The 26,651-nt window shown below is 41.4% G+C and overlaps 1 protein-coding gene across 3 annotated transcripts; it reads right to left on the bottom strand.

The window, feature by feature from the left end:
- Positions 1-2,912: 2,912 nt before the first annotated feature.
- LOC114462484 (protein Niban-like) lies at positions 2,913-26,154 on the bottom strand. 3 transcript variants are annotated; one of them, XM_028445358.1, is made up of 14 exons: positions 25,982-26,154; positions 21,802-21,932; positions 17,782-17,910; positions 17,523-17,637; positions 17,291-17,455; positions 16,542-16,657; positions 15,894-15,998; positions 6,461-6,623; positions 6,167-6,354; positions 5,919-6,065; positions 5,683-5,802; positions 4,847-4,954; positions 4,633-4,744; positions 2,913-4,517 (listed from the first exon to the last, which is right to left on the bottom strand). In XM_028445358.1, the coding sequence occupies exons 1-14, from the start codon at positions 26,034-26,036 to the stop codon at positions 3,067-3,069; spliced, it is 3,105 nt and encodes a 1,034-aa protein (XP_028301159.1). In that variant the 5' UTR covers positions 26,037-26,154; the 3' UTR covers positions 2,913-3,066. The 3 variants fall into 3 exon arrangements, with proteins under 3 accessions (XP_028301159.1, XP_028301161.1, XP_028301162.1); XM_028445360.1 differs by having other exon boundaries at positions 4,633-4,741; XM_028445361.1 differs by having other exon boundaries at positions 21,802-21,858; positions 25,982-26,149.
- Positions 26,155-26,651: the final 497 nt, after the last annotated feature.

Genomic DNA, 26,651 nt, shown 5'->3' with positions numbered 1-26,651 from the left:
GAGCCGCAGAGTCTAGACGTAGACGGTCCTGATACCTGAGCCTGACCCCCACCCCACCCCACCCCACCCCACCCTCACCTCCAGCTCAGGGACTTCCTGTTTAATGTGGAATCAGTTCTAGTTTGAAACACGTCAGCCACGTCACAACCAACTCAGGATTACTTTATCCTCCAACAACTGAGACACACACACAGTAATCTGTGTGTGTGTGTGTGTGTGTGTGTGTGTGTGTGTGTGTGTGTGTGTGTGTGTTGATGGTTTCCAGGCCATGTGTTGTCACATTAAAGCTGGAAGTGTTTCATTGAAACTATCAGTGTGAGCAACGAGCAGCAACGACATGAAAGGAGAGCAGGAGCTCTGTAGTGTCTCACACACACACACACACACACACTATTTTATGTTGTGTTTTCTTCTTTGTTCTCAGACCAATAGAAGAGGTTAAATGTGTGATGTCATTAGTAGATTAGATGAGCTAATGCTAACTGATGCTAGCTGTTCAGACGAGTGTGTGAAGGTTTAATTTAATCTCCTGCTTTGACAAAGCCTCGGGGGTTGGAGGGGGTTGGGGGGGGGGGGGGGGGGGGGGGGGTCACACATTAATGCGTTTGCTGTAAAATACGAGCTGTTTGTGTTTCCCCTCAGAGCGACCTGTTGATCTAAGAGAGGAGTGGTGTTTATCTTCCTCCTCCTCCTCTTCACTGAGCCTCCCAACAGCTCTGAGTCACACTAGCCTCCGTTTACAGAAGATATGGGCAACTGCCGGTCTGGGGCCCACATGCGTCCCTCGGTCTAATTTTGTGCGGCCCCCAAAAGTAAATGCACAAAATGACTTAAAAAAAACACACAAAAAGAAAGAAAAATATCCAATATTTACACCAAGAACTCAGACCATAAAAATACAGAAAAAAAACTAAAAAATTATAGAAAACATCAAAAATAGACAAAAATGACTCCTACAACACAAACTGACTCCAAACTCACACAAAATGAGAGAAAAGCAAACAAAGTGACAACAAAAGTACACAGAATGACAGAAAACTATACAAAACCCACAACATTATACATCAAATGACAACAGACTCCCAAAACTGCACACAACACAACGACAGAAACACAAATAACAAAGAAATACAAAATAACAACAAATACACAAGAGTGTAAAAACCACACAATATAATAAAAAATAACAGAATAACACGTAAAACAACAAAAATACACAAAAAGACTCCAAAAACACATAAGATGATTACAAATATAACAATGAAATATACAAACGACCACAAAAACACACAAACCCTTTGTTTTTTCTTGTATTAATATTCAGATTGGTCATTATTCTAAATGTTGACATATGGGCCTTGGATCTGTGTGTGTGTGTGTGTGTGTGTGTGTGTGTGTGTGTGTGTGTGTGTGTGTGTGTGTGTGGTGTGTGTGTGTGTGTGTGTGTATTTAGAAAGAATATGAAACACTCGTAGCCGACACTGCTGACAAAAACAACTAAAAACACACGACAACAAAAAATAAACAAAAAAACATAAAACCTTAAAAAGTACCTGTCGTGTATAAAACAAAAGTGTGTCATACTCTGACCAAAATGGCGGCTCTCCAGAGTTTATGTCCCAAGGTATAAAGTCATAATAAAAAGTAATTTTAATGTTTTCTTTTTTTTTTTTTAAGTTGCACATATTTTGTTCATTGGTAATACATTTAAACACATTTTTTGTTATATACATTTACACTACAGTTACACTTTAACAAAAATACACAAAGGTGAAAATAAAACACGGAAAACAGCAACAAAAATAGAGAAAGTCAACAAAAAATACAAGAAAATAGCAACAAAAATAAACAAATACAACAAAAATATATACATAAAAAAACTACAACAATAAAGATACCTAAAACTAAAACAGAAATAGACAAAACCACAATAAAGACACAAAAGAACAAAACCAAAAACAAAAATACACAAAGTCAACAAAATAAACAAGAACGCACAACAAAAACACAACAACAAACAATAACAACAACAAATATACCCAAAACTTCAATAAAAAAGACACAAAAGAACTAAATTACAAAAAAAATACACCATATTACAACAAAGATAGGTAAAGGAGAAGGTAGCATGGCCAGGTCATTCTGTCATTGAGTACTGACTAGTTAGCAGTAGTTAACTCAGTCACTGCTGGTGTTTAGGATCAGTTGGTCATCACGTTAACTGGTGACTGAGAATAATAAACTACTACAAAGTTATAATTATAATAAAGATGATAATGTGTGAATACCTTTCTGTGACTTCCGGTATGACAGACAGTAGAAGTGTTTACTGCTTGCGTATATGTGACGTCAGCGCCCCCTGGTGGACGCTCTGTCTGTTTGTGTTTTAATGTTTTCACTTTTAACTTTTACCCTCGTAATAGCCAGTTAATTAAAAAATGTTTGATCATCAAGTTTAATTGGTTTTTTTAAAAACATGTTATCTTCATTATAAATTACATTTTCTAATTACATATATTTACTTTTTTGAATAAATAAATTATTAAATAAAAAACTAAATTAATAAATTGGAAAAAAAAAATCCGAAAATCTGGGAAATGTAATTAAAAAAAAAATTCAGAATTTTTTTTAATGTGTTTTCTAACAAAAATAGTTTTACAGTTTTTGCATTTAAATACTTAGTATATGTTTATTATTCTTCCCTTCTTTTGTTATACAAAATGAAAACAAGTTTTATCATGCAACTCACAAAAAAGTTTTATTTTATGTCTTCTTAAGAAATATATATATTAGCTGATAGCACAAGAATGTCTTTCTGGGTTTAATAAAAATCAGTGAATATTAATCAATAAATAAATATGTGAATATGTCATATATCTGCTGACTTAACAAAGAACAATAAAAATCTTTGGTTCCCTCTAAAATGCTTTATTTCTCAACAATTACAAAGTTTTACATGTTTATTTGTGTCCAAAATTTCTTTAAAGACCAAACAATGAAAAGTTTGGCGCTGCTCTAAAAAAAACTAAAAAACATTAGCGATGTCACGGTGATGTCACAGTGATGTCACTCCTCCTTGAGGATCCCGCCAGGGTAATGCTTCACCAGTTCTTCCACCTCAATCACTTCCATCACCAGGTCCCTGATCTCACTCACACAGTCCGGAGCTCGAGCCACCGCCGCTTCCTCCTCCACTTTGGTGGGCGCAGCTTTCTTCACTGTGGCCCCGCCCACACCACAGAGAACTTTGTCATCAGCATCCGCGCTGACGGGGGACCTGCTGAGTCTGGCCTCGTCCTCTAAGATGCCCGACGTGGTGGAGACTTCGTCCGTGGATTCCAGATCTGAAGCCGGCGACTCGCTTTCCACAGAAACTTTCACCACTTTCACATCATCCTCCTGTTTCTGGACTTCTACAGGAGGTTCTCCACCCAGGGCTGGCTTTACCTCCACTTCAGGGATCTGTCTTTGTTCCTGTGCCGACGGGTCGATTGCACCGACTGTTTCCGGTTCAGCACTGGTGAACCCTGGAAGTTTTTCATTCGTGGTGTCTTCTGAGAGTCCGATGGGTGTCCTCTCAGAGACGTGGACTAATCTGACTTCTTGTGATGAGTTTACGGTAAGATCAGAACTAGAGGCAATTCCAGTTTCACCAGAATAAGCCTTTACCCCGACCTGGGATTCTTTGGTCTCGACAAGGTCCAGGACTTTTGGTTCAAGGTTTTTACCTTCCACCTCTATCAGAGAAGTCATTGGATCAGTTACGGTAACATCTATCTCCTTCAGCTTTTCCTTCACATTCATTAGGACCTGGTCCTGGACTTCTGACTCACAGGGTTTAACTTTTGTCTGGACATTGTCCTGGACTTCCAAATTAAGACTTTTAACTTCCATCACTGTAAGAGGAATTGTTGGGTCCGTCAGGCTGACTTCCGCTTCTTCTTTCCCTACTTCCAAAGTCCGGACTTCATCAAGGACTTTCGGTTCAATGTTTGGATCTTCTGCCTCAATCGGAGGAATTGTCGGATCTGACAAGGCCGAGTCCGTCTTTTTCAGCTCTTCTTTGACGTTTTGCTCTAATGAAACCAAAGTTTCTGAAACTTCTGAATCCAACAAGACCAGGTCTGTCTTCTCTGGCACTTCCTTCACACCCTGTTCTGATATCACATCCTTTTGGACATGCTCTTTGACTTTTGATTCATTGTTTGTAACTTCCGCCTTGATCAGAGGAGTCGTCACATCCATCTCTTCCTTCACTACTGCCGAAGTCTTAGCGAGGTCCTTGAGCTCCAATTGGGGGTTTGTAACTTCCACATCCTTGGAGGAGACGTCTTCGTCAGTCTGAGGGCTAGACAACGATCTGTTCAGCTTCTGGGGGGACGGGAGTTTGATTTCAGCTTCACTTAGGACCGGGAACACCAAGGACGGACTGCCAAGATCTGTCTGCGACACGAGGCTAGAGCGAGTGCTGTTGGTGAACAGGTTGTACTTCTTCAGACTGGCAGCTTCCTTAACCACTGCAGAGAAAGAGGAGATCACTCTCTGCTCCCAGGTTATCTCATATTATCTCATCCTATGTTATTTGATATGATTCCATCTCATGTTATCTCATGTTAGGTTTAAGGTTCTTACCTTTGGTGACTTCTTTGTCCAGCATCTGCAGAAGCACGTTCTCATAGATGTTCTCCATGTGGATGAAGGAGGAGTGATCGGCCTCAATGAGCTGTTCTAGATCCTGAAGCTTCTGAAGAGCAAAGACATTATTATTATTTCTAATAATTTATCAGCACAGTGTGAATGATCACCCCCTGTTGTGCAGAGCTGGTACTGCAGGAGTTAAACTCACACTTTTACACACGGGATCCAGTTTTTTCTTGATGAAAGGCAGTGTGATGGCAACCAGCACCTCCTGGAACATCCTCTTCCTCACTGAGCTGCTGTCATAGTCAAAGTTCTGCAATCATTAATTACAGAGGAAATAGTGAATTAATGACTCACACACATCACTGATTACTGTCACATGATGAGTTCAAACCAATCAATAATCAGTCCCAGAGCATTTTTTTAATTCAACATAAGAGATCAAATGTCAATGTGAAAACAGGAGAATGTTGTGTAGTGCAAGTTTATCTCAACATATTATCTCCTTATGGCTGCAGCGAACGACTATTTTAATAGTCGACTAGTCGCCAACGATTAGTCGACTATTCGGATAATTATTAATTTTTTCTTAAATTTAGCATGAGGTTGCTTTAATTATGTGGCAAATGATAATAAACACAAGAAATATGGGTACTTCAATGGGTCCAACTGTGCTTTCTCTTTAAATGTTTGTGCATCACTGAGGTGCTGCCGTGATACACAAGGTCTGCTTTGCAAACCTTGCAAGTAATCTTTTTATTCGCCGTATTCAGGCTAAAATGCTCCCAAACTTTAGAAGTTTTGGTACGCGTAGCTGCTTTGTAGGACGCCGCCATTTCCATATACGTTACCGCTCGGCAGAGACACTATTGCGCATGTGCGACTCTCAGCATTGATGTTAATGAAGTGAGATGCCTCACTGCATTGGAAAAACCCGTCTGACGACAATCGTCAACAATGGAATTCAATGTCGACTATTTCTATCATCGATTTTTGTCGACGACAAAGCCTCATATCTCATGTCATCTCCTTCTCTCTGACCTTCAACACTCGGTGCGTGGCCTTGTTCACTGCAGCTCCGGCTCCTTCTGGGTCGTCGGGGTTTTCCTGCAGCGCTTTGAGCACAAGCTGCTCGAAGGTGAACGACACATTATCCATCAGCTGAGGACACACACACACACACACACACACACACACACACACAGATCTACTGTTATATGTTGTTATCTCCTGTTACTACAAATATGCTGTGGGTTATTGTGCTGCTACAGTCTCACCTGCTGCAGGTCGATCTGAGCTCCGTGGATCAAAGACGTAACATTGGGAAAACTGAAGGTTTTCGGCAGACGAGGAAGTTTCTCCTTCAGAGCATCAATTGTCTGAAAACACAAGAGAAGGTCCCACCTCTCCATGACGGACAGAGACTGGAGACGGAGAAATGTAATTTAATTATGAAATCATTGTGTTCTATTATGTTTTTATCTTCATTATATAGAAATAATACATGTCTGTAAAACAGTCCAACCTTCCTCAGCTGTTCGTGCGACGCCCCCTGCAGGACATCCTCACACAGCTGCTTCATGGCTACTTCGCTCATCTGCCGTCCCTCACTGAAGCCCGAGCTGATTGGTTCCATCAGCTCCTCTAGGACCGCGCCCAGGTGAGGCCACACCTCTTCGTTACACAACTTCTCCGCCACCACTGAAACTCTGTCTGCACACAGCGATAAATGTCCAAAGATGTACGATGAGGAGAAGAATGAAACAAAACAACACAGCAGCTCTACCCTGACAGACGTGCAGCGCCCCCTATTGGTTACCTCGTGTTTTCTGCTCCAGTCGCTCCCTGCACTCCAGGATCCGGTCCATGTCGGAGTGCATCAGGACCTCCTGCTGTCGGAGCGACGCACGACACTCGTCTTTTAGCGCCGACAAACCCAGCAGCAGATGTTCCTGCACCAGCACGTAGGCTGCCTCCACCGTCTGAAACAAGAGGGTTAATTTATTAATTTATCTCCTCATGGTTGGATAAACTCAGAGATCAGGGTCGTTGTGGTGAGGGTTCAACCATGGAACTTCTTTCTAATGTGACCTTTGCTCATGAGCTTTAGATCAAGACGAAAGCTGTAACGATTGATTAATCAATTTATATTCCTACGTTCCAACTACATTGATCTGGGCTCGACTAGTTGTCCTTTCTGATGACACATATCGATATAAAATGGTTTTAAAAGGTAATCAATTGATTGTATCGCATGTGATTTAATCACAGCAGACTTTATATGGACGTATTTTAAAAGCTCTTTTAATAATAATGACGTTAGTGTATGACGTCATGGCCACGCCCCCAGCAGACAACTACACATGTGATGGAGGAGAAATGGATGGAACCACCTTTGGGGTGCAGTGTGTGAAACACTTTGTCTTTATCACAGACGGAGATATTCAAAAGATGTGGTCCACCACCATGTAGCGTTAGCTCGTTAGCATTAGCTTTGCAGAAGCCTCATAATAACCATCAACCATTGCTCATTTAACCTCAACACATCATTGTTGATATTAATATTGTATTATTTTGATGTATAAAAACAATCAGAAGAGTCATGTAAACCTAATATGGATTTATATTGAAAACGTAATTACTATTGAAAAGTTGAAATCACAGAAAATGTCATTGTAAACACAAAATGAAATGTAAAAACTGAGCACGAGTGAGGAAGAGAGGGGAAAGTGAAGCCACGCCCCCACGCTACGTCTAAAGTGTGATTTTTTGCAAAAATTGTGTCTTGTCAGTTTGGAAAACAGTAGAAAATGGCTAAAAAACAACAGCTGGATTTCAAGAGTCTTTTTTTTATCCAATAAGTGAAGCTAAGCCTGAGGTAAAGGTTGTTTCTGTGGAAATCACGGAGCAGTAACAGTTAGCATAGCTAGTAGCAGAAGTTAGCGTAGCTAGTAGCAGTAGTTAGCATAGCTAGTAGCAGCACCTGTAGCGATGATGCTAATACAGGAGAACCTGCCTCCAACAGTCAGGACACAGGAGGAGAACTATCCAGGACATGAGGAGGACTCAGAGACAAAGAGAAGTTAAAGTTATGATGCAAACATTAAGACAGAGGCTCAGTTCAAAGCTAAGATGAGCTGCTGCTCTAGGTTTATGAAAGACAAGGCAGGCCTCGGCTGGAAATATGGAAAAAAGTTGCTTGGATACAAAGTTCTCCTTTTCTTCTGGACAAATTAAAGGTAAACAGATGTTATATTTTCATATCTGCTGTACTGCTGATTCATTAGAAGAGTTTTGGCCTTATGGTTGTAAAAGTTAAAAGTGGCTAAATTAGCAGTGATTTAGCACTGTCCTTGGTGCTAAAACATGGTAGCTGACAGCTGTCACTCAGAGTGAGAGACGGATGCTCTGTAACTGTCAATAAAGTAAAATTTAATATATCCAATTTTTGATTAATCAGAAACGCTTGGTAGATTTACGTTGATCGGCCATGTTCGGCTTGTCCTCAGTTTATAAGCCACTTCTGCGTGTGTTTTCAGCCGTGTTCAGCTAGTTTTCAACTACATAACCGCTTCGGCGTGTGATTTCAGCTGTACTCGGCTATTGCTCCATTGTGACAAGACTGTATTTGGTTTCCTGTTATATTGCTGCTGCGGCAAACGTTAATCAGTCGTGGAGGCACTTTGATTCACGTTTGTTATCATAGCCGCTTGGTGTGCAACTAAGGCGCAAAATGAAGTTGATAAAGCCGTGTTCAGCTTCTTCCTCAGTTTGTTATTATTACAAGGCCACTAGTGGTGACTCTGCTCGACCTGGCCCGCGGCTTAATAACTGATTGGGTTAATGCAGTAGTATAACTGCTTTGACTGGGTCACTAGTGGCGTTTTTTCTGCTTGACCTGACCCTGCTGCTACACATGGCGTGGATACTACAGGACTACAGTTCCGCCTCCCATTACGGGTCAGGCCGCCCCATGTCGGTATTGAGGCTCCATCTAACCCTCTTCCTTCCACCACATTGTGTGAAAGTAACATGCTGAATTACTGCATTAACCTTTCTTCATCTTTATCAGGTATCAGGAGCCAGGTAGCGGCAGCACTACCTGTACCCGCCTCTGGTTCACTTCACACCATTGTTCCTTTAGACTACGTCTTGCTGAAGGATTTCCACAAGAAGACTTGGAAATCCAAACGGTGGCAAGGCCCATTTCAGGTGCTCCTTGTCACACACACCGCAGTTAAGGTCGCTGAGAGGGCTACGTGGGTCCACGCCAGTCACTGCAGGAAGGTGCCATTAGATGGGGAGTGCCAAGCCTACAATCGACATCTGGTGACGTGCTGACGTGGTGACGTATCGATCATTTCCTGTTTACACTCTACCGCTGTTTGCAGCGCTCTACTACTGTGTTCTGCTAACTCTAATCAAACTTGTTGTCATTGATATTTTAGCCTTGAAAACACTTGTTTTAATTTTTTACCGTACAGTTAAACGTACGAAGGTTAAGTAAAAAGCAATCTCGCCTCTTATAGGCAGTACAATCTCCTTTAAACTTCCTTTTGTCCTTAGCTTAGCTTAGCTTAAATTTAGCACCTATGGCTTCTCTCTCCTCCCCTCCGCTCTCCTGCCCGGTGTGTCAGATGTTTAGTTACTCCTCGTCCTCCTTTAGGGACAATGGTAGTTGCATAAAGTGTAGCGTACTGTTAGATATGGAGGCGAGGATCAACAATCTGGAGAAGCGGTTCCGCACCCCTGATACCAAAACCGAAGCTAGCAAGCAGGACCTAGCCGGTGCGGACCGTGCTAGCTCTAGCTTAGCCTCCCCCCCGGCCAGCAATGAGTGGGTTACTGTCCGTGGTAAGCATAGTCGAAGGTCAAAAAGCCGCTCGGGACACCACCATGTTCACGTCTCAAACAGGTTCTCCCCCCTCTGTGAGGACAACACACTCACCGGGGAACAAACTCTGATAATTGGCGACTCCATAGTGAGAAACGTGAAGCTAGCGAAGTCAGCGGGCATTGTGAGGTGCATCCCAGGGGCCAGAGCGGGCGACATAGAATCAAATCTAAAGTTGCTGGCAAAGAGTAATCGTAAGTTTGATAGGATAGTCCTCCATGTCGGCACTAATGACTCCCGACGTCGTCAGTCGGAAGCAACCAAAGTGAACATTGAATCAGTTTGTGCTTATGCTAAAACAATGTCGGACTCCGTAATTTTCTCTGGTCCCTTACCAAATCTGACCAGTGATGACATGTATAGCCGCATGTCATCATTTAACCGCTGGCTATCGAGGTGGTGTCCAGAAAACGAGGTGGGCTTCATTGATAATTGGAGATCCTTCTGGGGAAAACCGAACCTGATAGGAAGAGATGGAATCCATCCTACTTTGGAGGGAGCATCTCTACTATCAGAAAACATGGCACATTTATGACATCTCATGAATGAGACCATGTTACAGAGGGGGAGTCCTCCACGCCCCTCTGCGCTTGCCTTAGGACAGTTTCCCTCCCATTGCTATCAGGATAACTGTGTTCATCGCCATGACAACTGTTGTGATGGTGATGAATATTATTTTATGGAGACGGTGTCAGTCCCCCGACCCATATTTCACAATGATTTTAACATAAAATCAAATAAAAGAGCTATCAATTATAAAAATCTGAAAAAAATTAAAATCTCAAATCTAGAAACACCAAAACATAAAACCATTAGATGTGCTCTATTAAATATTAGATCACTGAGATCCAAATCTCTACTAGTAAATGACCTTATCTCAGAAAATAACCTTGATTTATTCTGTTTAACTGAAACATGGCTGTATCAAGATGAATATGTTAGTTTAAATGAAGCCACTCCTCCCAGTCATTTAAATACTCATATGCCACGAGACATAGGCCGTGGAGGTGGTGTAGCAGCTATTTATCATTCCTCTCTCCTAATCTATCCTAAACCAAAGGCCAGTTACACTTCCTTTGAAAGCCTGGTTCTAAATTTATCTCATATCGAATCAAAAACCTGCCAGCCAGTCTTATTTGCGATAATTTACCGTCCTCCAGGCCCTTATTCTGAATTTCTATCAGAATTCTCTGAGTTTATATCAAACTTAGTCCTCAGTTCTGATAAAATACTGATAGTAGGAGATTTTAATATCCATGTGGACAAAGATAGTGATAGCCTGAGCTCAGCCTTTATGTCCCTAATAGACTCAGTTGGCTTTTTTCAAACTATTAATGAAGCTACTCATCGTTTAAATCATACTCTTGATCTTGTTCTAACATATGGCCTTGATATTAATGAACTAAAAGTCTACCCTGAAAATCCTCTGCTATCAGATCACTTTTTAATATCTTTTAACATTATCCTAGAGGATCTCGCACTGTGCAATAAAATAGTTACAAGTAGAAATCTATCCAACAGTGCTGTGGCTAAATTTAAAGAGGCCATTCCTGCTGCCTTAAACTCAGTACACCATCCAATAAATAACTATGATATTAATTATAACCCCTCTCAACTGGATCTGCTTGTCGATAGCTCTGCTAGTCTACTAAAATCCACCTTGGACTCAATTGCCCCATTGAGGGAAAAAACTATTAAACGTCAGAGGAAAGCTCCGTGGTTTAGCTCTGAAACTCACACACTCAAACAAACAACCCGTAAATTAGAGAGAATGTGGCGCTCCAATAAAACAGAGGAGTCACGAATACTTTGGCAAGAAAGCCATAGTAAATACATGACAGCCTTACGACATAGTCGATCTACATACTATTCCTTACTAATTGAAGAAAATAAAAATAATCCGAGGTACCTTTTCAGCACTGTAGCCAGGCTAACACAAAGTCAGAGCTCTATTGAGCCCATGATTCCTCTAGCCCTCAGCTGTGAGGACTTTATGACATTTTTTAACGATAAAATTCACAAGATTAGAGATAAAATTAGCCACTCCCTGCCTTCACCTGGGCCTGCTGTACCATTAAATGTAAATAGGCCTAACCTAAACTGTTTCACACATATAGGACTTCAGGAACTTAACTCTATTATTTCATCCTCCAAACCATCGACCTGCCTTTCAGATCCGATCCCAACTAAGCTGTTTAAAGAAGTTATTCCCCTAGTCTGCCCATCTTTGTTGGAGACAATAAATATATCCCTATCAATAGGCTACGTGCCACAGTCCTTTAAAGTAGCTGTAATCAAACCCCTTCTCAAAAAACCTACTCTTGATTCCAGCACTTTAGCAAACTACAGGCCTATATCTAATCTTCCTTTTATTTCAAAGATTCTTGAGAAAGTTGTGGCAGCTCAGCTCTGTGAATTTCTTCAAAACAACAGCCTGTTCGAGGACTTCCAGTCAGGCTTTAGAGCTCAACACAGCACAGAGACTGCTTTAGTTAAAGTAACTAATGATCTACTCTGGGCTTCAGATGAAGGACGACTCTCAGTGCTGGTTTTATTAGATCTTAGTGCAGCTTTTGACACTATAGATCACTATATTCTACTAGAGAGATTAGAGAAATTACTTGGAATCACAGGGACTGCCCTAAACTGGTTTAAGTCCTACCTATCTGATAGGTACCAGTTTGTACACGTGAATAATAAGTCTTCTGTGTACACTAAAGTAAGCTACGGGGTTCCTCAGGGCTCTGTGCTAGGTCCAATCCTCTTCTGTATCTATATGATCCCCCTTGGTAATGTTATGAGAAAATACTCTGTTAACTTCCACTGCTATGCTGATGATACCCAACTGTATGTATCAATGAAGTCAGGTGAGACAAATCAGCTATCTAAACTTGAGGCCTGTCTAAAGGACATTAGGGCCTGGATGGACCAAAATTTTCTTCTTCTCAACTCAGACAAGACTGAGGTCATTGTACTGGGCCCGCGACACCTTAGAGAAACCTATGCTAGCCTAACTGCCCTAGATGGCATTACTCTGGCACAAAGCACAACTGTTAGAAACCTTGGGGTTCTATTTGATCAGGACTTATCCTTCAACTCTCACATAAAACAAACTTCAAGAACTGCCTTCTTTCATCTCCGTAACATTGCTAAAATCAGATCTATCCTGTCTCAGGGCGACGCCGAAAAACTAGTCCATGCTTTTGTTACCTCTAGACTGGATTATTGTAATTCTCTTTTAGCAGGCTGCCCGAGCAAGTCGCTTAAGACACTTCAGCTGGTTCAAAATGCTGCAGCACGTGTACTGACTAAAACTAGGAGAAGAGATCACATTACTCCTGTATTAGCCTCTCTGCATTGGCTTCCCATAAAATATAGAATAGAATTCAAGATTCTTCTTCTCACTTATAAAGCCCTAAATGGACAGGCACCAGTCTATCTCAAGGAGCTTGTAGTGCCATACAATCCCCCCAGAACACTACGCTCTCAAAATGCTGGACTACTCGTTGTTCCATTCATCTCTAAAAGTAGTATAGGAGGAAGAGCTTTCAGTTATCAGGCCCCACTTCTCTGGAACCATCTACCAACCACGGTTCGGGGGGCAGACACCCTCTCTACCTTTAAGGTTAGGCTCAAAACATTCCTCTTTGATAAAGCTTTTAGTTAGGAACCAGCTCATAGCTCATAATTAAGATGCAATAGGCATAGACTGCCGGGGGGGGGGGTCTGGCATGCTCGGTTGGAGAGAGGTTGGAGAGGGCGTTAAGAGAGAGGTCATTTAGGTTAGAGAGGGACCGGAGAGGGTCCCATTCCTCTTTCAAACACTCCCTCTATGTCTGCTTACTCCCTTGTGTGTTTGCTCCTGTACTCCTTCTGGCTTTTGTCTTGCAGGTCCGTGGGATCCTCAGTGTGGAGTTACAGAGACTCAGCGGCTCTGTCTCCACCCTTTCCTCTGCACACACCCAACACAGCATAACGTGGATGGCTGTTCATCATAGGAATGGGATCCACACAAGGTTCCTGCTGCTTAACAGAAGGTTTTCCTTGCCGCCATGATGAATTCATGTTGGGTGTGGGATACATATGTATGTGTATATACGTATATATGCATATGTGTGTATCCATAAAATGAAGAGTCCGTCCTTAAGACTGCTCTACTGTAAAGTGCCTTGAGATACCATTGGTTATGATTTGGCGCTATACAAATAAAGATTGATTGATCAAGAAGGGGCATGCTAAGCCTTCAACCGACATCTACAACAAGAACGGAACTGCCAAACCTCCACTTAACATGATGCCCCTCTATGGCCTGAAGAGAACACCATGTTTCCTCTTCATCACTGGTGTATTCATCACTGGGTTCATCGTACACTGGTTCAGACCATATCCTTTCTCCTTCTCCACCAACCCCACCCTTCCTAATGTGTGCTGGGACACAAAACACTCTGAACCGGCCACACACAACCACACCAAGAAAGACCTCACCCTGTATAAAGCTCTATCTGGTAGTCCACAGCAAATCTATCAGGCTAATTTGTGGTGGAGATTCGCTAATTTCACAGCTAACGTACGCAATCGATCTGACTGTTATGTATGCACTCACATGCCAACCTCAGCTGGTATTCCTTTGTTGTTTGTACATAACATGACTTATTTTAGGAGCATGTGTCTCATGGCTTTAGCTACTCATCCGGGGTACAGACTTACATACCAATCCAATAATCCATCAAACCCTGCGTTTTTTAAATAAAATAAATATATTCAATACCTGCGCTACCACTACAGACCTGTTGTTCTGGCCTGAGCTAAAGGAGCCTTTGTTTACCACTACTGCTAATCTCAAATACGGTCATCATTTTGCTACAGTATGTGTGTGTATGACACAGGCACAAAAACATTGGGTTTTTTGAGTACACTACAATGTAACGTCACCTACATTTTCTGTTCTTATATAGATACAAATGAGGGGTTTAACTGCAAAAATAATCCTGCATGTGGCGGCAATGATAATCTAAGCACCACTAAGTCGAATGGTCATGTCTGTTCTGATCTAGCGCCTTCAGACAGGCGTACAAGAATATTTGCTGATTACCGCTGGTTATGCGGTAATCATGTTTATGTCAACCTTCCTCCAAACTGAGGTCACTTTGTGCTTTAGTCACCATCTCAGATCATACTTTTTTCATCCAGAAAAATGACGTTGCTTTCCACCACCACATCTACCTTTGCAGACAGAAACTTGACCAACTCGCTAATCGCAGGGTTCCCTACAATGCCAGAATTTGGGGGGCGGCTAGCGCTTTAGGTATCTCCCACATGTAGGTATCTCCAGTGTCCAAAAGGAGGTTGAGTTTACATGTTACACCCTTCTTAAATTTATGAACTCCACCCTTACTGTTGCTAACGCCAGCACAGAGGAAATTAATTTGATTCACACCAGGGTTTTGCAACACCGTCTCGTCTTAGATATGCTAACTGCTCCTTCAGATGGTTTTTGGACCTGGGTCACATCGGGGTTATTTTACTTACATTCCTGACACCTGTCATTGCCCTGCTTATTGCTCTATGTTTATGTGAGTGCTGTGTTGTTCCCATAGCCAGACGCTGTGTGGAAAACATGTTCCAAACATCTTTCCTACATTATTCATCTCTGCTGATCCTTCTTCTGGTGTAGCAAACAGTAAAGCTGATGGTTATGATTCTGATCCCTCAGACCTTTCAGATTCCACGATGTAAATAAAACCTGACAATCTTACGTTAATGATCAATTAATGATCAGAAGTGGGGAGTGTAATGGTAGAATTATATGCACATTATAATTCTAAGCTTCACGCTAATATAGATGCTTATATATATAAAACACTTATTCCCTTTCTCTCTTCAGTGTGATTAGCCAATAGCAGCCTTTCTGATCATCTTGTCTTTTCCTGTCGATAAGAAGTATGTGCTGTTACTGTACAGGTGCCACTTCTTCTTCTGTTCATTTGTACCTTTTTTGTTCACACTAGAGCTCTGGAATAAACCCCAATAAATACTTTTTTGGTCTATTCTGACTTTGTTTCATCAAACATATAATGTATTCAGAAAGATTTCCATAACAGTGTCTACGCTGATTCATCATTCTTTTATTAAACATTTAGGTTAATTAGTTGTTTGTATCCACGTGTTATAATTGTCTTATTTAGTTTGCAAAAGGAGCTTTACATTATTTTTATTCCGTGACATTATTTCTCTCTCTCTTACTGCTAGAACAACACACCTGATGATTTATAAATTTGCACCGGAAGCATCTGATACGGGACCAGCTCAATAAAGACGAGATAATGGAAAAAGCTAAAAAAGAAGATGTTTTACTCACAGCAAACCACACTCTCTTCTTCTCCGTCTTCTTGGCTTTAAGATGAGGCAGCAGATCTTTCTCTAGAGAGGGAAGCAGCTGTTCCATCACCAGGTTGGCCATGACCTGGAGAACACCACAGGAATCAGGATCAGACCTGGAACATGGGTCACACCTGGAACCAGGACCAGACCTAGAACCTGGACCAGTCCTGGAACCGGATTAAACCTGGAACCAGGACCAGAAATAGAACCAGGATCAAACCTGGATCCAGGATCAGACCTGGAACCAAGATCACACCTGGAACCAGGGTCAAACCTGGAACCAGGACCAGACCTAGAACCAGGACCACTCCTGGAACCGGAATAAACCTGGAACCAGGACCAGAAATAGAACCAGAATCAAACCCGGAACCAGGACCAGACCTAGAACCAGGACCAGTCCTGGAACCGGAATAAACCTGGAACCAGGACCAGAAATAGAACCAGAATCAAACCCGGAACCAGGACCAGACCTAGAACCAGGACCAGTCCCGGAACCAGATTCACACCTGGAACCAGGATCAAACCTGGAACCAGGATCAAACCTGGAACCAGGAACAGACCTAGAACCAGGATCAGACCTGGAACTAGGGTCTGACCAGAGTCAGGAAGTGTTTGGGTTTCGTACCCGCACGTCGCTGCCTATGAGCATGTCCCAGGCGTGGTACTTCCCTCTTTGTTCTCTGTAGAGACGGACCGCTCTGAGGAAGGCCTGGACCTCACACGTTCTCTTCTTCAAGAAGTCTGTGAGGAGCAAGTCCACATGTTTCATTCAGTTTGTTCACTGAGAATGTTCCAGAATCATCAGTGACAAGCTGACTAATGACGCTGGTCCTGATTAGGGCTGTACGGTACATCGCTATGAATCTGACGATACGATACGATTCACAATTTGCATGTCACAATACAACATATAGTAAACAATACGATCTACAATAGATCCAAATGGAGACAGAAATGTATTGATACATGGTCACCATTTCTAGAATTCTCCATCACTATATCAAGATCCATGGGTCCGTATCTATGAACCTGTACACAATCCATAATCAATGTGTGTGTTCTCTGCTCAATGTATATTCCTGATGCTGTGAATCTAGTCCTCTGCTACATTTTAGTGTCAAATGTCAATTTTTTATCTATTTTCTCTCTCCTCAATTTTTCTGTCTTTTTTTGTTTGTCCCAGGTGTCTGGATGAAGGGTGGGATGTTTTATACAGTATCTATATGTTTCTACACAATGTTGTTCTGTAAAATCTTAAAAACTTTAAAAACAAAAATAGAAATGAAAAGTTAAATCGTTTTTGACCTTTTGTTGGATCGATATGATAATCGTGTGGTGAAATATTGCGATATGTCGCATGGTGATGGGGCTGACCTTGGTTCTGGTGTCGGATGCAGTCGGACAGGATGGAGATGAAGGCGTTGTGTTTGTCCTGTTGTCTGAAGCAGAAGTAGGAGTCCCTCCTGTAGGGGAGACGCAGGTACACCGGGAAGTGACCTGGCATCCCCGACAGAGGGGGGGCAAAGTCCTCCTTCACACCTACATCACATTTAACAATCATCATCATATTGTCTTATTTTCTTAGTCAGGAATAGAATAAACTCACTGATGTCGTCAGGAAAACATTTGTCCACCATCGATATGTAGGAATCCTCTGAGGTGAGCACAGCGCCACCTGTAGGAAGGAGCTTGTGTCGCGGTGGAACTCCTTTAATGAAGCTCTGAGGAAGAGGGGAAAGAGGAAGGAGAGGAAGAGGAAGAGGTAGAAGAGGAAGAACAAAAGGAAAATGAAGACGACGAAGAAGAGGAAGAATTAGGTGATGAGAACAATGTTTTTCCGCCTTCTTTTTTTTTCGTTCTCTTACCTCAAGGCTGTCGTGACATTCCAGGCTGTGATTGGCTCTTACCACCACGTAGCGCTCCTTCCACTTCCTGCTGTCGTCAAAATAAAAGACGCCCTCCTCATACAGAACAGCAGCGTCTTCAAGAGCTTCCTGTTGGACGGAGGGGAAAGATTATGATTCACCCGATGGTGTATCACGTCAACTGGTGACGGTTATAACTGGTGATCATAAAAAATGGTGATCGTTATAAATAACGATCAGGGGTGGAAAGAGTACAGAAAAAATCTACTTAAGTAGAAGTACTGTAACTTTGACGAAATTTTTAAGTAAAAAGTAAATCACTTAAAATATACTCAGAGTAAACGTTACGTAGTTACTTTTTTGTGTGGGGGGAAATGAAATAAAATAAATGTCAATTGGATGAGGTCAGTGTTTGTGTCAATACATCCAATGTGTCAGATCATCCAATAAAACATTTTCCAGTAAGAGAACAATTCCTATCTTTAGGAATCTCTGAAAACAAGAAATGTGGACAGTATGTTATATAAAGTCTATAAAACATTCTAGGTGGAATTGTTTGCCTCTATGCATTTAAAACAAACTGTCTAATGAACAGATTACATTTATTATGCATAAATTGTGCATAAATATCAAAGAAAACATTTTAAAAAAAAGTTTATTGAAATAATGAGGTAACAGTGTTTGTGTCAGTGCAGATATTTACAACTAACAAACATTGTTCAGGGGCTTCGTTTATAAACACTGCATAAGTAAAAAAGAAAGTTTACTCCACTTATAAACAATGTTTGGGACTTATTAAAAAAACCTGGTGAGATAATGTTTCCATGGCAACTCTGACCCTGCCGTACGCACTGAATCACAAGGAACGGGAAACTCCGCCCCCAACAGGAGAAGGATGAAATTAATGACAGCTCTGTGAAATTAATACAATGTACATTTCACAACACATATCATATATAACGGATATATTTGCCAGAGTGACGTGCGTGCGTCTACAAATACAGTTTAATATTAATAATAAGAATTGTAATTAAAATCCTATGATCATTGTGAAAACTGCTGATTAATCAGCTGCAACACCTGTAGCTGTTATAAAAAGAAACACTCACCAGTAAACACCCGGGGACTGATGAAAAATATGGTTTTATTATAAATTTTAAATATTGTAATTTATGTAACAGAAACAGACGTGGGACGAGCGTGTGGGATTTATTTTACTGTGTAACGGAATCTATTTCTAATGTAATGAAATACTGTTACTGGAAACAAAACTGACTTAAGTAAAAGTAAAATTACAAATTTTAGAAAGTATTAAAAAAGTAAAAGTACACAAAAAAATTACAGTAACAAGAGTAAATTTAATTCATTACTTTCCCCCCCTGCTGGTGATCGTTATAACTGGTGATCGTTATAACTGGTGATTGTTATAACTGGTGATTGTTATAAGAATAGAATAGAATAGAATAGCCTTTTATTGTCATTACATAACATGTAATGAGATAGAGCTCCCCATAAAAATACAAACATAAGAATAAACAATGTATATACAATATAAATAGATTTTTAAAAAGTTCACATACACTCATCAGTATTAACATAATACTGTGCCAGCGTATTGCATAGAACTATTGCACATTGCCCAGTATATTGCACCCGTCAGATAATAATATTACATAACAGTGAATGGTATTGTAGATTTAGTGCATATGAGAGTTCAGAGTGGTTATGCTTTTCGGAAAGAAACTGTTCTTGAGTCTGTTTGTTCTAGCTTTGATACATCTGTAGCGCCTACCAGAGGGCAACAGGTTGAACATGTGGAAACCAGGGTGTGAACTGTCCTTGATGATGCTATGTGCTCTGTTGAGGCAGCGTGAGGTGTAGATGTCCGTCAGGGAGGGGAGAGGGCAGCCAACAATCCTTTGAGCCGTTTTTATTACCCTCTGAAGCCTCCTCCTATCTGCCTCAGTGCAGCTCCCGTACCATACAGTCATACAGTACGTGAGCAGGCTCTCGATGGTCGAGCGGTAAAAGGTCAGCAGCAGTTTTGAGTCCAGGTTGTGCTTCCTGAGGACTCTCAGGAAATGTAGTCTCTGTTGGGCCTTCTTGGTAACCGCAGAGATGTTGTTTGACCAGGAGAGGTCCGCAGAGATGAGGACACCGAGGAACCTGAAGGTGTGGACCCTTTCCACACACTCACCGTTGATGTAGAGGGGTGCAGGGTCTGCTCTGTGCCTCCGGAAGTCCACGACAATCTCCTTGGTCTTTGTGATGTTAAGCTGCAGGTTGTTAGCAGAGCACCACGCTGTCAGCTTCAGGACCTCCTCTCTGTAGGCTGACTCGTCCCCCCTTGAGATCAGACCAACCACTGTGGTGTCATCAGCAAATTTCACAGTGATGTTGCTCTCATGGTTTGGCCTGACGATGACGATGGCGGCGCACATAGTTGCAGCGGCTCACGGCTCTCCCCTTCTTTGCTTGTTTTTGGTGTACTTTTATAACTGGTGATCGTTATAACTGGTGATCGTTATAACTGGTGACTCTCTAAAGTTGTCAGTCAGTGAATTATTGATCGCAACACAATAAAAACACACTTCAGCTCTGCATTCATTTAGCTTTAACGTCATCTCTCAATAACCTGATCACCAGTTGAACCCTGACACCAACTGGTAAAGTAGAGTTTTGTCTTGAACGTGACCATCTTTGGCTCTTATTTGTGCCTTTAAAACTTTAGGTGACTCTCGTAACCCCGGTTCTATGAGTAATATGAGTGAGATGTCTCACTATGGGATGTGACCTGTCTACATTCCTCAGAAGCACTCTATTTCACTATGCCAATCCCAGCACGACAGTCCCATGGGAGACCCTCCCACCTCCTATAAAAGGAGGACATCCACAGGTGTGCACCATTCAAATAAACAAACCTCTTCTCCTAGTTCGAGAAAGAGGGGCAGTCTGGTGAGACATCTCACTCATATTGCTCATAGAACCGGGGTTAAGAGAGTAACCTAAAGTTCTATTTCATAATATTTTGTGAGATGTCTCACTATAGGATATGGAAACTCCCGCAGTGTAGACATTGTTATCGAGCGGCACCAGCCTTCAGGGCAGAAGTCTGATTACGTCAGGACAATAAAACCACGCATGTGTCCAGCATGTAAACGCAGACAAACGTGAGGGGTGAGGACCAGCTCGCCACCGCACAGATGTCCTGGACAGACACTCCCCTGAAAAAAACCCAGGATGTGGCAAGACCCCGAGTCCAGTGTGCATGCACACCCGTAAGCGGCTGCAGACCCTAACTCAAGTAAGCCAAAGCAATAGCCTCCACCACCCAGTGTGACAGGCGTGGCTTTGTGACAGGCTTCCTCTTAAGGGGATTGGTCCAGGAGACAAACAGCTGAGGCACCTTGTCCTGTTCATGTAAGTGCGGATCGCACAAATAGGACACAAAAAATGAGGCCGCTGCTCACCCTGTGAGGTAGAAAAGGTCGATGGGAGATAATGAGCCCACCACCTTCGGCACAAAAGCCGGATTGGGTGATCGGGTGAACCGAGAGCGCATGAATGTCACTGACCCTCCTGGCTGATGCCAGAGCCAGAAATAAAACAGCTTTAAGAGAGGCAAACTTCAAACGGGGGTCCCTTAAGTCCCTCCAGAACCACCGCCAGATCCCATGGTGGAACCATCGGTCTGGACACGCAGAAGAACCTGCGCCCACCCTTCACAAACTAGATCGCCGCCAAATACACTTTCACAGTGAAAAAGCCTTTGCGCTTTTCTATCAGGCCCTGTGGGAATCACACCCACCGGGCACTGAAAAGGAATGTGGTCTCCCTGGAGACACCATTCCTCAAACACCCTCCACTTGCAATCATAAAGACACCCTGCACAGGGTGGGGGGATCAGAGCCAACTGGGGAAATGCATAGAAGAAGCACGCGTGGCCAATTGTTATGAAATAGAACCTGTGATGTGTAAATGTGTAAACTATTATTATTATGATTATTATTACGAACTCACCCTCTGTTTGAGCAGCTGTGTGACCTTCTGTTTCCTCGGCCCAAGGTCGTCCTCCACCTGACAGAAACGAGCCAATGAGAACTGTTTCCTGTAGAACGGAGCGAAGAGCTGCAGCTCAGCCTCAGCCTCACCTGAATACACACACACACACACACGTATGCACACACACACACACACACACACACACACACACACACACACACACACACACACACACACACACACACACACACGTATGCACACGCACACGCACGCACACGCATGCACACGCACACGCACACACACACGCACGCACACGCACGCACGGAGTTAACAACTACACATGAACCAATGCCCGCTATTGAAACAGAGCCTGAAAGCACCTGCTCAGGTAACACACAGACAAAAGTCACACACACACACACACACACATACCTGTCTGTAAGTAGATGTAAAGAACTAAAGAAAGAAAGAGATGTAGATGTAGATGTTTTCATGTTATTTCGTTGAGTGCTGTTGATCTATTGTATAAATATATTTATCACTATTATCTTTGTTGTTTAGACGTGTTTAAAGATGTCAGTTAGAACAAAGAGGTCAGAACACATTAGTCCAGTTTTAAAGTCTTTACACTGGCTCCCAGTCAGCCTCAGAGGAGACTGTAAAGTTCTGCTGCTGGTTATAAATGTGTGAATGGGTTTGGTCCAGAATACATCAGTGAGATGTTAGTCAGGTATGAACCCAGCAGGTCTCTGAGATCTATGGACACAGGTCAGATAGTGGAGCCCAGAGCTCACAGTAACCATGGTGATGCTGTGTTTAGTTGTTATGCTGCAAAGAAGTGGAACAAACTGCAGCAGAGCTGAAGTCAGCATCACATGTGAACATTTTTAAATCAAAGTTAAAGGAACTTTTTTTATCTACTGTATATGATTGAGAGAGATTTATGGTCCTGTTGATGATGTCATGATGATTTTACTGATGATTTTAATTGATTTTACTGATGATTTTAAACGATGTTCTTATTGATTTCAAACAATTGAATGTTTTATCATGTAAAGCACATTGAGTTGCCTTGTGTATGAAATGTGCTATACAAATACATTTGCCTTGCGTCAGAAAGCTTTCATAAAACCTGATCTCTGCACACTTTACCCATCTTTGCATTTCTTTGAATAAATTAGACAAAGTACAATTTGCATCAGCTGTGACACACACACACAGACTGGCTCCTCCCACACAGATGATGACACACCCTGCCCAGAGATTACTGAGTGAGCGTAAACACTCATTCTGAGTGCTAATCTTAGGACTGGGATCCAGTCTGAGGACAGAGTAATTCAGCACAACTAAACGATCACTAAGACAATACAGGCATCATTAAACGATCACTAAAATAACTTCTTAGTCCATTGAAAGTGCTGTGAAGATGATGGCGGTCAAAGTTTAGCACAGTTTTTTTCTTTTCATAGATGACCTCTAGTGAGTCTGAGGTGCAGCTGATCACTGATCAGTTTATTAATCCTGTTTCTGTCATTGACATTGATGCTGCCCCCCCAGCATAAAACACCACACTGATGAGGATCCCCTGATTAAAGGCATTAAGGAGCTTCCTGCTAATATCAAAGGATCAAAGCTTTCTGAGGAAAAAATGAGTAAACTGAGCCTTTCAAGATACTTATAATATGACTTTCACAGGTCAAACCTCCTCTGTCCTTTTTCTAAAATCAATAACTATTTCTTTTGTGTTTCTGACATTTAGTTTTAAATCGTTGTCGTCACAACATCGGATAAAGTATCAATCCCTGTTTTGTAGCTGAATCATAAATAAAACCAACCAGGGCAGTGTCATCAGAAAGACATTCCACCATGTCTAAAATCAGACGTATATAATAATAACTGTTCAATGTGGAGCTCCAGTTCTTGTTAAAATAACGTCAGACTGTTTGTTCTGAACTCTGAACAAAAGATTAAAAAAAAACACTTTAAAAACCAAACAATGGCTGTTTTGTGTCATTTAAAATGCTATAACTATTAAGCTAAAATATGAGGTTGAATCGTGTTAATATCAATAAAAAAATCTAAAAACATAATAAGAGTGTGAGTGCTGCTGCCATAACCTTCCAGAGGCCTCTAGTGTTACTGTTACATATCTTATATTTATGCTTTCCCTGTTTAATTAAAGCTATCACTATTTCACTATTTCACTATTTCACTATGTCAATGCAGTCAAGTGAGGAAAAGTGATAATTTTTCAGAATAAAATGACACATTAAATGAAATCTACTCTTTGAAACATTTTTCTTTTTCGTTGCAGCCTGACACCAAAACCAGTGGTTGAGAACCACTGAGTAGGAAAAGTAAGTGTCTCACTACTCACTACTAAAACTACCAGTGTGTGTGTGTGTGTGTGTGTGTGTGTGTGTGTGTGTGTGTGTGTCACAGAGCTCCATTATAATCCACTAACAAACATGATGTGATTTTAGTTTCTAACACAACGTCATCAGATGAATGAATGATTAATTAAATGATATTTAATGTTAGTGACTAAACATAGAAACATGCAGCAACTCCTCATAAACATTGATGGACAAAAGGAAACTAAAAGGCCACTCACTGGTTTTAACTGGTGACTCACACACACACACACACACACACACACACTCACACACACACACACACACACACACACACACACACACACACACACACACACACTCACACACCGTGATGTTACAGTAGAGGGTGAGGCTGACAGACAGAGAAGCTGCAGAGCCTGTTTTGCACAGACATCACCTGCATTCTTCACCTTTTCACTACCAATGTTTACAGAAAACAACAAAACTAGATCTGTCTGACATATAAACCAGTGGTTCTGAACCTGTTCACGCCGTGACCCCTAAAATAAAGGTTCCATAGAGCAGGGACCCTCCAAAATAAAGGTCCCATAGAGCAGGGACCCTCCAAAATAAAGGTTCCATAGAGCAGGGACCCCCACTGTATCTGAAGGTGGTTGAACACAGACATGAACATTGAAGAACAGTCATGTGGAGACAGGACCATCTATAAGGGGGAATAAAGGAGAGATTTTTGGGGTCCATCCATAAAGTCAGTAAAATGATGGTCCATTGTTCTATGAATCTGTGATAACCACATTTATTTATTCATCTGAATAATATCCACTGTTATCCAGGAACGTTTATTATTATTATTATAGTCATCTTAAAGATGGAAATCATGGTTTTAATCATTAATAAAATGGTTCAAAGTGAATAAAAACAGGTGGAAAATGTGGTGAAATGGGATTTTAAAAACCACCAAAACTGGTTAAAAGTTGCAAATTAGAGTGGATAAAAACAGATAGAAAAAGTGGTAAAAAGGGTTCAAAGTGTTAATATTGGAACAATGAGTTTTAACTGGCAAATAATAAGCATGACAAATTGGCAAAAATAATCATGAAATCTGGTGAAAAGAGGTTAAAAGTGACAATAATGGTCAACATATGTGACATTAGGTGTAAAAGTGGTAGAAATGGTTTATAAGTGATGAACATGTCTGGAAAGTAGAAAAATGTGTAGAAAAGTCATTAAAATATGATGTAAAAGTGTCAGAAATGTGAGAAATGTAGCAAAAATACATTAAAAGGAGCAAAAATATGGCAAGAAAAAGTGATGAAAATATGTTAAAATATGGAGAGTTTGGTGGAGTTGTATCAAACTGTACTGGAAATATTCTTGAAGGCATCTGGCAACCCCCTCCCTGTGTCTCACAACCCTAAATGGGGTCCTGACCCCAAGGTTGAGAACCACTAGTATACAGAATAGAACTTTCATACAGTCTGTGCAGAGGCATTTTCATATTCCTTGTGGTTTTTTTTGTGGTTGTTAATGTTTTTATTATTATTTAACATTATTGTTGTTGTTGGATTTATTATGTTTTTTTTATTTTCATGCTTTATATATATATATATATATATATATATATATATATATATATATATATATATATATATATATATATCTCCACTGATTCAGAAAATCTTAGACGAAAAGAACTGAATATACGTTGATTATTATTATTATGGGATGGATCCGCTTAGAGAACGAACTAAGCAACAGGTGATCAACACACACACACACACACACACACACTCACACACACACACACACACACACACACACACACACACACACACACTCACCTTTGATGTATTGAGACTTGACGTCATCCAACAGGCTGGACGCGGAGACCCCCATAACTGAGGAGCAGAGCTACACACTCAGCTACACACTCAGCTACACACTCAGCTACACACTCAGCTACACACTCAGCTACACACTCCGAGCAGAGGCTGCAGCGCAGAGCAAGAGGTGGGCGGGGCCTAACCCTCCTCTTCCTCATCTCACTTTTCATCCCTGAAGGAGCCTTTGTTGAAGTGACGTCATTCAGTGTGTGTGTGTGTGTGCGTGTGTGTGTGTGTGTGTGTGTGTGTGTGTGTGTGTGTGTGTGTGTGTGTGTGTGTGTGTGTGTGTGTGTGTGTGCGTGTGTGTGTGTGTGTTTGAGGAGGTTTAGTTTGAGTGTCTAAACGAAATGTCTCTCTACATTTATCATTATTATAATTATTATTATTATTATTATTATTATTATTATTATAGTGAAAGGAAGTTAGGAATAAACACACAGCGCCCTCTGGTGCTCACATTGAAGAGGTGCAAACACTGTATTTACACTATACATATACTGTATATGTAAGAAGGGAAAGTTGTCTCTAAGGTTTAAAGCAGCAAAGTGAAGGATGTTGGTGCTCAAGTTAAAGAACACAGATACAAATGTCCAGGTTGATGGTGGTTTATTATGCTGTGGTCTGTAAA

The sequence above is a fragment of the Gouania willdenowi genome, chromosome 4 (assembly GCF_900634775.1).
Source record: "Gouania willdenowi chromosome 4, fGouWil2.1, whole genome shotgun sequence".
Lineage (NCBI taxonomy): Eukaryota > Metazoa > Chordata > Actinopteri > Blenniiformes > Gobiesocidae > Gouania > Gouania willdenowi.
This window is presented reverse-complemented; position numbering and strand designations above follow the sequence as displayed.

Bases quoted from the DNA above. Each gene is read 5' to 3' on its own strand.
- LOC114462484 (XM_028445358.1), bottom strand. From the start codon at position 26,036: ATGGGGGTCTCCGCGTCCAGCCTGTTGGATGACGTCAAGTCTCAATAC. The intron at 4,955-5,682 runs GTCAGAGAGAAG...TAATGATTGCAG, and splicing joins CCACGCACCGAGTGTTGAAG to AACTTTGACTATGACAGCAG. The intron at 4,745-4,846 runs GTGAGTTTAACT...TTTGCTCTTCAG, and splicing joins TGGATCCCGTGTGTAAAAGT to AAGCTTCAGGATCTAGAACA.